We start from the raw sequence: 13685 nt of genomic DNA, 5'->3' as shown, positions 1-13685 counted from the left end.
CCTGGTGGGGGGCTCTGGGTCTCTTTCTGGGGAGTGGGATGGAGGTTGGTGGGATGAATTTTCAGCAGCATTACTTTGCAAGTAAAAGCAGTCTTTTCCATCTCAGTCTGAAGAGATTAACCTGCATTGTCTAAGGAAACTGTAAAGACTTCCCTTGAGGCAAATTTCCATAGCATTCACCCAACTACATCTCTTTGCTTCTAGACCTTTAACTAGACTCAAGACCTAGCACGCCCCTGAAGATGAGCGCAGGCTTATTCCCCTTGAGGAAGAAGCCCAAAACACTAGTGGGGGTTCATCCTATTGACCTTTGTCCTGCTCTTCGGGGGGGGGAGGCCTGGAGCCTTTCGCCGGGCGGACTGTTCATTGGGGAAGGGGAGGTGGTCGGGTCTTTCGGGAGCTGCTGGACACTGGCTCTGGGCTGGCACTCGTTTCGGGAGGCCGGACGTGTTGCTGTGGTCCGCTGGGGTAGACTTGGGGAGGGCGGGATGATCATACCTTTCTTTTGAAAACAATAACTCCCTAGGTCTGATTTTTACCTCTTCTCCAAAGGAACAGTTTAGTTTAATCTGAAATTATACAGTCATGGAAAGAATAACCAGATGATTGTGGTTGATAATTCTTGTGTTTCACTGTTTTGCTTCTTAAGTTGTATGGCTTTTTTTGTTGTTGTTTCCTATTTTTCCTATACAGTCTTTTGAGAAATATGTTCAATATCCACATTAAATGAAAAGACGTTACTTAAAAAAAAAAAAAGAAAAAGAAAAAAAAAGTTCACATTATACCAATTGACTTTTATGAAAGACTTAAATGCTTTTCTTTTCCTTTTCCTGTTTCTTTTTCGCCGTCTTGCCAACGGGTCTCGTGCTACCTGGTGCCCGCGGCGGCCGCGCTGGTCGAGCTGGCTGGGGGGCCTCGCAGCCTGAGGGGGGGGCCTGAGCCGCGAGCCCCGAGCTGCCTGCCATTCGCGCGCCGTCTCCCGGCAACGGGAGCGCGCGCCGCCAGCGCACAATGCACGCCCGCCTCTAGCCTCCGCGCGCTAGCGCAGGCAGGCAGTCTGGAGGAGAGAGCCGCGGAAGCCTCTCGCCCGCCGGACAGAGCTCGCTAGTCGCTTCAAATGGGAGGAGTTTTGAGCAAGCTCCGCCCCCCGCAGCCGGCCCCCGATCCGGAAGCCAGGAGCCGGCTCCCACCCGCCCGCCCGGCCTTCCTCGCAAGCCGCGCCCGCCCCACAAGCCCCGCCCCGCCTTCCCCCTGGGCCCGCCGAGATCCCATTCAGCCCTCAGTCCCCACTCGTTTCCTCGGGTCCCCTCGGAGGCCTTCCCGCCGGTAAGACACGCTGACCCTCCCCAGACGAAGGACTTGACTTTAAAAGTTTTTTTTTCTTAAGTCCTCAGTGGGCTCTGTGCCGTTTTCACCTCTTCAAACACCTTGGTGCGCGTCCACCGTGTCCTGTCTCCCTTTAGCCTCTGCTATGGGATGTGCTGCCAGAACTGTTCCCTTCTTTCAGTTCTTTTTTTTTTGGGTCATTTTTCTATTCCTTTTATTTTTACTGTTTAATTTTTGGGGGGATCATTAGTGTACACTTACATGAGCAACATTGTGGTTACTAGACTCCCCCCATTATCAAGTCCCCCCCTCATACCCTATTACAGTCACTGTCCATCAGCGTAGTGAGATGCTAAGAGTCACTACTTGTCTTCTCTGTGTGCTATACAGCCCTCCCCGTGCCCACCCCCCTACATCATGTATGCTGATCCTAATGCCCCTTATTCCCCTTCTCCCTCCCTTCCCACCCATCCTTCCCAGTCCCTTTCCCTTTGGTATCTGTTAGTCCACTCTCGGGTTCTGTGAGTCTGCTGCTGCTTTGTGCCTTCAGTTTTTTTTTTGTTCTTATGCTCTACAGATGAGTGAAATCATTTGATACTTGTCTTTCTCTGCCTGGCTTATTTCACTGAGCATAATACCCTCCTACCCCATCCACGTTGTTGCAAATCCTTCTTTCAGTTCTTAAAGCTCTGAACTTTAATACAGAATGGGTTTAGCAGAATACTTGGTAAATCACTTAAAATATCCCTGCCGCAGGTGAGTCTACCTTCTGTCTGTAAAGTATAGTACTCTAAAAGGTTTTGTTACTTTTTTATCTTTGGACCAATAAATTGTATCAGCCGAACTCAAAGAGGTGTACCCAGGAAACGTCCTGGATGGATATAACTTGGCTGATAAAGATGATTAGATTAAAAAGACTTGTGTTTTTGTTTAATCCCAGTTGAGTGATAACAATAAAATTCAAAACTTCAGTGACAACACTAGATCCTTGATAAGTACATTTATTTGAAAAGGTGAACATTCAGGTTTTCAAAATGTTTGACTTTGGGTGTATATTTCTGATGACTTAGCATAACAGATTGAAGGATTCTTGTAAAATTTGTCCCTGCACGTCCTTACACACACTTTTCTTCCACTGTAGTTTTACTTGTGTGGGCAGTTTTTCAATTTCCCCCTCAAAGTTGTTGAATCCATTGCAGAGACAGCTGTCAAGTACCTGCCACTTTCTGCCCTTAGGTGGAATGGGGAAAGTTGCCATAAAAATGCTGTGTTTTGTGTTGCTTAGAGGCTTAAGCTCTCTGGAAAATAACTGAACCCACATGGTTCTTAAGGAATTTAAACTTTCTGTCATTCTTCTAAGCTGCTTTGATTCCATAATGTGTCTCCCATTCTCCACAGGATCTGTAGGACTTCACCACACCACTTTGGCATAACACGTCCAAGACGATACCCAATTCAGCAGGGCCGGTATTCCTGTGTGCTTCCCACGCTGTGCCGGAATGGCGGTCACAGGAAGCGTGTGCTGTCTCGCGGTCATTCCAGAGTGGTGTGCAGGCCTTCGACAGTGAGGATCGCTCCTCCTGGGAGCAACCTGGCTCGTTTTCCAATGTAAGCATTGCTGGAGGAAAAGACTCCCAGTGTGCCCACTTTATTCTCCTGCAGTTGTTCATCTGAGAGAATAACTAACTCAAAGGAAAGGAAGAAGCTCCTTATGTGCGGGAGAAATCTCAAGTTCCAGTTATTGAGCAGTTTTTTATTTTCTGGGTTTTTCCCAAGACTGTAGCTTAACAGCTAAGGGCCATTTGTATGAGTGTATAAATTACCCTTTTGCTTGTTGGATAGCTTCTGATTTCCAGTGCCTGAAGTTCATGCTATGTAGCATCATGGTCAGAATATCTTAATGCTAGAATCCTGTTTTCTGTTACAGAGCAGTGCAGATCCCTAAGGCCCCAGACCCGTGGTCAAAGGAGGCTGTTCTGCTTGCCCTCGAATGTTGGAAGAGGAAGAAAAGGACAGTGGAGGAGGAGGAAGACCAAACATCTGCTGCTGGTCAGGAGGAGAAAAGAAGGTAGCATGTCCTGCAGAGTACTCAACGTGCCTCCCACACGGGCTCCTGGGATTTGTTGAGAGAGAGATCACTCCCCAAAAGAATCAGAGGTCACCTCCTGTGTGTGAATGGCAGGTCCCCTTCTTTGGCTTTCATGGAAGAGCTTGGCAACAGGAGCTTTAATGCTATGCCTTTCATTAGGCACAGGTTATATACATTTTGTAATATACCTTTTCCATAAGTACTAGAGAAAAACCAACAGTTACTGGCCACATCAGCTTCATACTTTTGATATAAATGTGTTAAATTTTATTTTGAGAGAATGCTGAAAGTCTTCCCCTTGTGGTGGTCAGTTATTTGGGTGACCATCAGCTTAGGCATCATGTTTGTGCTGAAGGAAATACTTAGCAAAGAATGGTGAAGACTGGAGTATGGTAGTTTTATGAGAAATGAGAGTAAAACCAGTTTCATTATTTGGTTTTTGAAAATGTAATGAAAATAGAGGAAGCAGTCTGTTTCCTCGATGGAAAGAGAGGAAGTTGAAGGTGCTGAGTAAGCTGCAGAACTGCTTGTGGCTTTCCAAGGAGTCAGTTAAGGATTTTCTTGTAATTCAACCAATTCCAAGACCCACCATGTGCCAGAGCCTACTCCAGGTACTGTGGATAGAGCAGTGAGCTAGACAAAGGTCTCCTGGGACTTGGGTAATCAATGAAACAGGGTAATTATAGATTGTAAGTATATAAAGATTTTTAAGAAGCAGTGCTATAAAAGGGCCATGAGAAAGGGGGAGCTCTGTATATAAGGTGGTCAAGGAAACATGCTCTGAGGAGACAGTGGGCCCTACATTTGAGAAATAGAACCATTGTCCTCATCAGTTACACCAGGTTAGCCATAACCTGCAGGTTCACAGCTGGCTATCTTTGATACTGTAGATGGCAACATTAGGTAAGGAAATACTAAGAAATGCAAGTGTGTTCATTGGAAGATTGATTGGAAGTAACGTTGGAAGATCAGGTAATGAATACTAGGGATATGCTTTACAAGGGAGCAGTCTGAGCTCATGGCAGCCAACTAAGCAGGAGTGGCAGAGGGAGATGGTGTGTTGGAGGTCAGAGAGAAAATAACTATTCTTATGGTCAAAACAGGTTTCTCATGTTCTCCAGGTTGGTAATTTGTCTAGACCCCAGTGAGCCTATAACTGAGGGCTCTGTGTTGTCTTTCCCATAATTGGAATAAGCAGTGATTATGTGCACCATGCGCAGGCCCTTATCTGTGACCTGTGAAGTTCTTCTCTTCCAGACTGAACTAAGTGAGAACACTGGGGGATGTGTGTAGGTGGGTGGCTAAAGTGTTTTTTTTGTCTTTAGTTTACAGATGGTAGGATATTAAATTTGTGATTGCAGTGCTTTGGTGAGAAGTTAGCAAATAATCAGTACACCTGAATAGTTCAAAAGGTCTTGATGCATTTTTATACTTTTCTTATTAGATTAGGACAGTCCTAGAATAAATTGACCTTCCTGAATCTTTGAGATCTGAGGCAACCTTTTCTTGTCTAGCATGAACCTATGTTCTGTAGAAAGAGTTACGATCCCAGGAATATGAGAGTATGCTTTAAAGGAGAGGTCGTATCATCTAACTGAGGGTTTGTGATTTGTCACAGGTGCCATGACAGCAGTGGGAGTGGCCATTCAGCTTTGAAGCCCGAGGTGGCCAACGGAGTCCCTGCTGCTTTTGTGCCTGAGTAAGTGAGAATCCATCTGGGTGAGGTTTCCTGTTTGGGAAAGGGTCATTATCAGACTTATTGACCTGTAAGTTTTCCTCTTTGAAGTCAGAGAGGAACATTTTGAGTAACTTGCCACAATAACTATTTTGTCTAATTCCTTTTACTATTTTTCTTTAATATGCATTAAATATGCTAAGGCTAAGAGGGTTTGTAGATACACTGAATAACCAAGTATGTAACAAAAAGATCACAAGGTTTGTGCAATGGATAGAATGCAGCAGTACGAAATTTAAGAAAAATGTGAGATTTCTGCCTTTTAGCTTAATTATATTTGAGGAAGAATTGGCTGGGAGGGAAAAAGGCTGGAAATGTGTGTGAAAAAGCTTGGGGTAAGTTACATTTTTAAATTGAGTCAGCACTATGATATGGCTGCCAAAAAAGCTTAACATGCTCCTCCTCTGGGCTGATAGCAGAACAAAGACCAGGAGGAGGCAGGTCAGTGGTGGTCCTGAATGCCTTAGTCCTGCTGTCCGCGGAGTGCTGCTGGTTGGCTGTGCTGCCCTGCAAGAGGAGGCAGACACAAACCGAAATTCACTGCGAGAGAGTGAAGCAACTCAAGATGTCAAGGGGGGGTGGTGGGTGAGGGGGTTCTAAAGGTACACAAGCACTAGCCCAGAGGAGAAAAACCTCAGGGGTGTAAAGAAATGAGGGAGGGAAGGATAATGGCCTGCAAAAATCTGAAGGACTATCACATGAAAGGAGGACAATTGGCTTGACTTGGCTCCAGATGGGATCCATAGGTGAAGTAAGTGAAAGAGAAAGTATGTTTGCATCTAGTGCAGGGATAAACTGCTCTGTGGTTGACATTCATCAGCCAGGAGACAGTGAGCTGTCTGTGCTGTCACAAAGGTTGGATGACTATTTCACAGGAAAGATGTTTAGGGAATTTCTGTTTCAGTTTGAATCTTAGAAAAAGTGGTTGGTTCCTCCTAATCGTTTTTGAACACCTTTATTGAGGTATAATTGACATAAATAAACTGTGCCTCTTTGAAGTGTACCATTAGTTCAACTTTGACATGTATCCTTATCAGAATTATTGTCCTATAAATTTTCCTCTTTGAAATCAGAGAGGAACATTTTGAGTAACTTGCCACAATAACTATTTTGTCTAAATTTCACACCCACAAAACCAGCACCACAGTCAAGATAATGAACATCACCATCACTGCCAGAAGTTTCCCATGCTCCGTGGTGAAGCCTTAAAATCTCCCTCTCATTCTGTCCCTGTTGCCAGGCATCCATTGGTCCCCATTCTGTCACTATAGATTTGTGTGCGTTTCCTAGAGTATATATAAGTAGAATCATACATTTAATTTTTTAAGTACTGAGCTTTCCCTTTCTGACTTTGTGAGACATGTTTAGATGAATTAACAGTAAAATTAACAACATTATCCTTTTCCATTGCGTTACAACGATTTTGTGACGGTGGATGAAGCCTTAAAACAATGTTGGTGCCTTTCAGTAGCACATCTGTGTTTTCCCCTCTTATTTCCCTGTTAGGCCTGGGCCTCTGAAGAGAGACCTCAGTTCCCAGAGCTCAGATGGTGAACTGCATAAGAGACCCTGCTCCTCTGCTGTGAGCTGCTCGAAGGGCACGTGCGCATGTGGCATCCGTATGTCCAGCCGCAATGCCATTACCAGTTCCTACACTTCTACTGGAGGCATCTCTCAGGTACACGCACCTGGTGGTGTGGCAGAATTGAGTTCTTTGCATTTATTAGTTGATTGTGCAGTGTTTTCTAGCCACCTTCTGTCAGATGCTGAGATCACCTCTAAGCTAACAGCAGTTACCAACCCTTGAATGATCGCTATGGACCAGTGGAACAAACTAGAAAGCCCAGAATGCCTATGTGGAAACCTGATACAAGACAGAGCCATTATTATTATTATTATTATTATTATTTTTTTTTTTTTTTAGATAATTATTTTTTATTGAAGGGTAGTTGACACACAGTATTACATTACATTAGTTTCAGGTGTACAACACAGTGATTCAACATTTATATACATGATAATTCTAAGTACCAGCTATCACCATACCAAGTTGTTACAATATTTTGACTATATTCCTTATGCTATACATTACATCCCGGTTGCTTATTTATTTTACAATTGGAAGTGTGTACTTTTTCTTGGTTGTTGTTGTTAGGGCATCTCTCATTTTTATTGATCAAATGGTTGTTAACAACAATAAAATTCTGTATAGGGGAGTCAATGCTCAATGCACAATCATTAATCCACCCAAAGCCTAATTTTCCAAGACAGAGCCATTATTATAGATAAATAGACAGAGGATGAGTAATTCAAAAAATGGTACTAATTTGATTAAAAAGGTAGATTGAGTCTGAATTGCATTGGGTCATAAATTCATCCTCTAGGCACTGGGAATTTAATGAAAGTTTAAAAAATAAGTGGTTATAATTATTTTTAGAAAGGATGTGTAGACTGGAGAACAGAACAAGTTTTGCTACCAGAATGACTTGAGTTCAAATCTTGGCTTTGGCACTTAGTAGCTATAGACTCTTAGGCAGGTAAATGACTTAAACTCTCTTTTTCTCATCTCTAATGGATTGTTATAAAGATTGAAGGTAATGTTTGAAAAGCACCCATTACAGTGCTTGTCAGTAAGCAGGCACCCAATATATAGGAGCTGGAAAAAAAGTAACACATGCGTGAAGGAGGTTTTTGAGAGGAGAAAGAATTTGACATAAGTTTTCATCCGTACAGGAGGCTCTTAGAGTAATATAAATGGCACATTAATGATAAATGACAAATACAGGAGATGAAGGCCCCGGGCAAGCAGTTATGGCAATGCAGAGCATAATAGTATGAAGCTTTACCTGGATCTATTCTGCACTAGGCCCTCTGCTGAGCATTGTACACACATTTCCTCAATCAGTGATCACAACAGACCTGACATACATAGTCATTGCCCCTTCTTACAATTTTATGTCAAATGTCATACATACACAAAAGGAAAGAAAAATATCATAATGATCCTCCATGTGGCTCCAGCAGTTAACAGTGTTTTGTCAGTCTTGATCCATCAACAACTACCCAAATTGGTTTTCCTCTTGTGTTTTAAAGTACAAACACGTTGCTTCACCTGTAGGTACTTCAGTGTATTTTACAAACTTTTTGAACATTAATAACCACAATGCCTCTATTCCTCTGAGTAATAATAACTTAATGTTAGTTATTATCGCTCCAATTTGCCCTTCTTACCCTCCCTGTCTTATTACAGTTACTTTGAATCAGGGACCAAAAATCAACTCATTGTGTTTGGTTCACATGTTTCTTAGACTCTTTTTTTTTTTTTGAGCATTAAAGGTATTCAATTAATATGTGTAACAAAAAATCTGAAGGTAAGGTTGTACACTTATGGAAATAATGATTTTGACCTACTTCATAAGATAGTTGTGAGGCAGTACATGTAAAGTGTTGATGCGTCTACACTGTCCATAGTAAGCATTCAAGAAGTGCCACCAAAGTAAGTACCGAAATTTACATTTCAGGGGACTTAATTCACACTCAGAGCTTCAGACTTAGCATTATACAAGGTTGTATCTGATGGCCTAAGAAGCAGACATGCTAAAAATAATCAACTTTTTAACAGGCCTGGGCGGAGCGATGATGCTCAGAGCTGGGCGCCAGGGGCGGGGCGCCGGGACGGTGGGGGTGGGTGGGGCGAGGGACGCGCCCTCCGCCGCCCGTCGGTCCCCCGGGGGCTGGGCTCGCGTTCCCACGGCCCGCCACGCAGGCGCGCGGGAAGCCACCCCCGCGTCACGGGCAGCTGCGGGGTCGACCGCGGGAGGCTCGCGTGCACCGGGGCTTCCGCCTCCCCGGGCGCGCTGCTCAGACCGGCCGGCCCGGCGAGCTCCCCGCGGTGGCAGAACCCCTCCGCGGACCTGGGGCGCGCCAGACACACCCCCGGGGTGCGCGGGCCCCGCCAGGATGCCGCCTATCCCGGGTGCCGGGCCCTGGCTCCCAACGCCTCGGCCCGCCCGAGGAGCAGCAGGTGGCAGGTCGCCGGCCTCACAGCGCGGCCTCCCCGGGCGCTCCGGGCCCGCGCGGCGGGCGCCCCCTGGCGGCCTCCAGCTGTCAGGCTTCCCCGCGGGCTGTCCTCACGGTTGTTTCCGCCGCCGCCGCAGGCGCGCAGCACATGGGCTGGGGCGGCGGCCGCGCGCGCCCTCCCCCGCAGCGGGGACGTCAGGCCTCTCTTAGACTCAATCAACGGTACTACTACTACGCGTTTTCTTACTTTTGAAAAGTCTGAGTCATTATGTTCTATAGAATTTACTACATTCTGGATTTTGTTTTCGTCATGGTGCCATTTTGACAAGTACTCTATCCCTATTTTCCCTGTAAATAGGCAGTTGGCTCCTGAGGCTCTATGAGTTTCAAGTTCAGTGATTTGGGCAGAGGTGCTGCTGTGCACTTCTGATCGCATCACATCGGGAGCACATGCTGTGTGGTTGCCTCCCACTGGGCTCAGGTGTCAGTCTGATCCTTCACTTTATTGTTCCTATGAGCTTTTCACCTGCTGATTTTAGCGGCCATTTTTCGCCTTTGTCTATGTCCATTGTGGCAAAATGGTGATGTTCCAATTCTGTCCTTCCCTCTGCATTGCATTTGTTAACTGAAGGTCTGTGTAATTCTAGATAGAAGAACAAACCCTATCTACTGGAGTGGCAGGATAATAAGCCGGCACTGATGCCTAGTTAACTCCAAAGGTGACCAGTATGATTCTTGCTGTGTTATCTTTATGAACTGATGATATTTTATAAACATTTCATGATCCTCAGTATCTTGATGATATTTTATAAACATTTAATGATCCTCAGAAAGAGTGTAGCTGCTCTTTCTGATGCAACTTTTCCAGCTTTGGCCAATGACAACCCTTTCAAACACTGGCAATTGACTCACTTTTCAGAAGCCCCACTTCACAAAGAAATGATTTTTTAGTCACTTGAAAAGGAGGCTTTATATACAGTGATGGATTAGAGCCACAGAATTATGTTGAAGGTCAGATCCTATGTTATTCCCAAGGGTCAGTCACGTGACTTGTGTTTGGCTTTTAGCTCTGGAAGAGGCGTCCCAGTGCCTCCTCACCCTTCTCCAGCCCAGCCTCCTCCTGCTCACAGACACCAGAGTGTCCAGAAAAGAAGATGAGGTAATCGGTGATTTGCTGTGTGGATTAATGAGAGGGTGGGAAAGGAGGGAAATTTACTTGGCTCTTAGGCTTTCTGAGACTCTGATTTGGAGAATCAAAATGGTTCACATCTAAAGGGCAGAGACGGTGCCGCCCTGAATCGCTCTTGTCTCTTGCAGTCGTCACACAGTGTGACCACACCGGCCTCTGCTTCCCCTCATGCTGCAGCGTGAGGGGCTGGGGCATAAGGGGAAGGGCTTGCATGGGACAGAGTGAACAGAGTGACTGATGGGGGTGCGCAGCAGGCTTCACATTCTAGACCCCAGCTGACCCCCTAGGTGCCTGACTAGAATGCTGCTTTCTTAGAGACAGAGGTGTGACTAGGACTCTCAGAAACTTGGCAGGTTGTATGTAAGGTTCTGAAGATTGTTTTCTGCTTGTTTTAAGACAAAGGTGTCTATGGCTTCTGTGAACTGCCTCCCTTCATTTCTTTAGGAATTTTCTTTGCTTCTTTTTGTTCTCTTGACACACTGAGATCTTAGTCATGGTTGTTCTAGACTTTGGTCAGTTAGTAGTAAGGAGGGTGTAAGAAGTTATCCAGTGCTTTTCTAAACTTAATTGTGCCTCTTCCTCCTACAGAGAAGAGGACGGTCCTCAGGGATTTGGCTCTTCCACTCCGCCGGTAAACAAGGAGTCCCAGGGAGAACAGAGTAAGTTGATGAACGCGTGGCATGTGTTGGTGGTATTGTATGGAGGGTGCATGGACCACAACCCACTGGAAACACGTACTGAGCCTTGATTTGTGTGGGGCTTGGTAGTTACAGAGAGAGATGTTCCTGTCCTTCGGGGTTTATGGTCTGGTAAGGGAGAAAGGTTGCCCAGACTCATATAGCATAACCCAGGCCACCTGGGGGGTTTGGGGTAAGGTAAGCCTAGGTGGGGGAATCTGAGCAGACCAGGCAATTTCTGTCCAGTAAGCAACCATGTGCACACATTTAGAGCAATGATCATTTCACGTCGTCTTGACTGTTAGAAATAATCTTGCCAACACCATCCAAGCACCCAAACCATAGAAGATAGAATCTCAGAGACACCTAGTGAAAGTTCAGTATTAAAAACTAGGCTGGATAGACAAACCTCTCCATTTCTGGAAGAGAGCAGGAAGAAAGTAAGTCTGATACTTTATTTGCAGATACAACCACATGTAGGGAGAAAGTGTGGGTGACTTCAGAGAGAGGAGTGCCCTGAAAGGTTGGGAAGAGTTGAAGTTATGCACTTAGGAAGTGCAGGTGACCTCAGAGAGAGGAGTGCATCACCATGAAAGGCTGAAAAGAGGGAGTTTAAAGTTAAAAGGTTCCACACTTAGAAAGTGCTGGTGACCTCACATAGGAGCACAGTGAAAGTTTGGGGGCTCCCTCTTTTAAGGATTTTTCAGGAATGTGACAGAGGGCTAGGGTGTGGGCTTGTTAAGTGGTCTCAAGTATCTTTGATGAGACATTAAGTTACTCATCAGTCCTCTAAGTAATTCTGCAAAATTAGCTTATCAAGACTGCCTTTCCTCCAAAGTGGGCAGAGTTATTTGTTTGCTAAAGAGTATGTTAAGAATCTTTCTTGTGAAACCTGCTAGTTTTTTTTAAAATACAATTTTGGCTTTAAGGTGGGATCTCCCTGTCTTTACTTTGCTGTTTATAGGTGGGCCTTTTAGCAGGCTAGAGTAAATCATACAGTGGTCTAATGGACACAATGAAGACATGGGCTGTGCTCAGACACTTTTATCTGGGGAATATTCAAACCTTCAAGGCCAAGTTTCTCTTGACCTTTTGAGCTTTAACTGATTAACTCACTAACTCTGAATCTTTTCTGGATTTCTGGATTTAACTGGTTAACCGAGTCCTTTCTAGGGGGCTTTGCTGACCCTGTACTCTTTCCACCCGACTCATATGTATTTCCCTGCCTAACAGCCACGCCCATGGCCCGTTGGCCCCTGCAGACACCTGGCCTTCTGGGCCCTCTTGGCTCTTCACAGTCAGGGCCGCTCCCCGGCCCCTCCCCAGACTCCAGATCCACAGCCTCTTTCTTGGGGCTGACCCCTGCCTCTCCCGCAATACCAGGCAGTGACGCCACCAAGTCCCCTCCAGCCTCTCAGGCTGAGACATCTGCCAAACCCCAGGCCCCGCCTGCCCCGGGCCCCACCCTGAAGCCCAGTGTTCTCTTTGGAACGCTGGGCAGACCACCTGCTAACCCTTCTGCCGCAGCAGCTCCTGCTGTGTCTTCAGCACATCCCATGTTCAAGCCCATCTTTGTGGCTCCATCTAAAAGTGGGAAGGAGGGTCCTGTGCCATCCAGCCGTTCCCAAGTCACAACGGAGGCATCTTCCAGCTCTGTGAACACCCCGACTACCACCAGACTGCCCCTCCCTTTCAGTCCTGTTTTTAGCAGCACAGGGCTACCTACATCTTTGCCCTTGTCAACTCCTTCCTCCTTCAGTCAGACAACTACTTCAGGCACTAGCATGAATGCCCCTCTGTTCCCTGGCCGGGCCAGTGTCAGCGTCCCCTCAGCAGCGGCTTGGGGGACCACCACCGGCACAGCCGCAGACTCCGCCCGGAAGCCTGTCTTTGGCTCTGGTGTGAGCGATGTGACCAACACTGTGAGCAGCATGACCAGCCCCACTGCTTCCACTGCCCAGCCTGTCCTCTTTGGGTCCCCCCTTGCCTCTGCTGCCAGTTCTGCCCAGCCATGGGCTCCATACTCCAGTTTGGCAGGCTCTGGCCACGCCTGCTCCAACAACAGCCATCACCTTCAGCCAGTCCCTGCCCGGCGCCATCCAGACAGCTGCTAGCAGCAGCACAGCCAGTTTCGGTGACTTCAGTGGCACCCTCACGACCTCCACCCCCATTGCCCCGAGCCAGCCTGCACTGACATTTAGCAGCAGTACCACCCCAGTCTTCAACATTCCCTTTAGTTCCGGCACCAGGCCCCCCGTCCCATCCTATCCCGGAGTCACCCCACAGCACACGTTCGGAGCCACTGACAGACAGCAGATGTGGACTGCCAGCCAGCACTGGCCCCCAGCTTCGGCAGCTCCTTTCCTTTCGGAAGCCCAGCCAGCCTTTGGCAGCACTGTGTGGTCAGGTTTTCGTGGGTTGAAACCCGCAGCCCCTCTTTTTGGCACCATCTCCAGCACCCAGACAGCCTTTGGCAGCACCACAGCTATTTCCTCAAATTTTTTTATTTTGTGGTATCATTAATCTACAATTACTTGAGGAACATTATGTTTACTAGACTCCCCCCTTCACCAAGTCCCCCCCCACATACCCCATTAGTCACTGTTCATCAGCGTAGTAAGATGCTGCAAAATCACTACTTGTCTACTA

General features: G+C 46.5%; 1 protein-coding gene across 1 annotated transcript in view; it reads left to right on the top strand.

The window, feature by feature from the left end:
• Positions 1-887: 887 nt before the first annotated feature.
• The window catches only part of LOC130679260 (nuclear envelope pore membrane protein POM 121C-like), a 135733-nt gene continuing 122935 nt past the window's right edge, over positions 888-13685 (top strand). The window contains 11 exon segments of the mRNA XM_057487883.1: positions 888-1326; positions 2725-2934; positions 3254-3394; positions 5034-5114; positions 6657-6828; positions 10238-10329; positions 10948-11018; positions 12270-13031; positions 13034-13072; positions 13075-13362; positions 13365-13433. Coding sequence (XP_057343866.1) covers positions 1118-1326; positions 2725-2934; positions 3254-3394; positions 5034-5114; positions 6657-6828; positions 10238-10329; positions 10948-11018; positions 12270-13031; positions 13034-13072; positions 13075-13362; positions 13365-13433 — 2134 coding nt within the window. The 5' untranslated portion in view covers positions 888-1117.

Source organism: Manis pentadactyla, chromosome 10, assembly GCF_030020395.1.
Source record: "Manis pentadactyla isolate mManPen7 chromosome 10, mManPen7.hap1, whole genome shotgun sequence".
NCBI classification, from domain to species: Eukaryota; Metazoa; Chordata; class Mammalia; order Pholidota; family Manidae; genus Manis; species Manis pentadactyla.
Note: the sequence above shows the minus strand (reverse complement) of the source record. Positions and strands in the feature narration are given on the sequence as shown.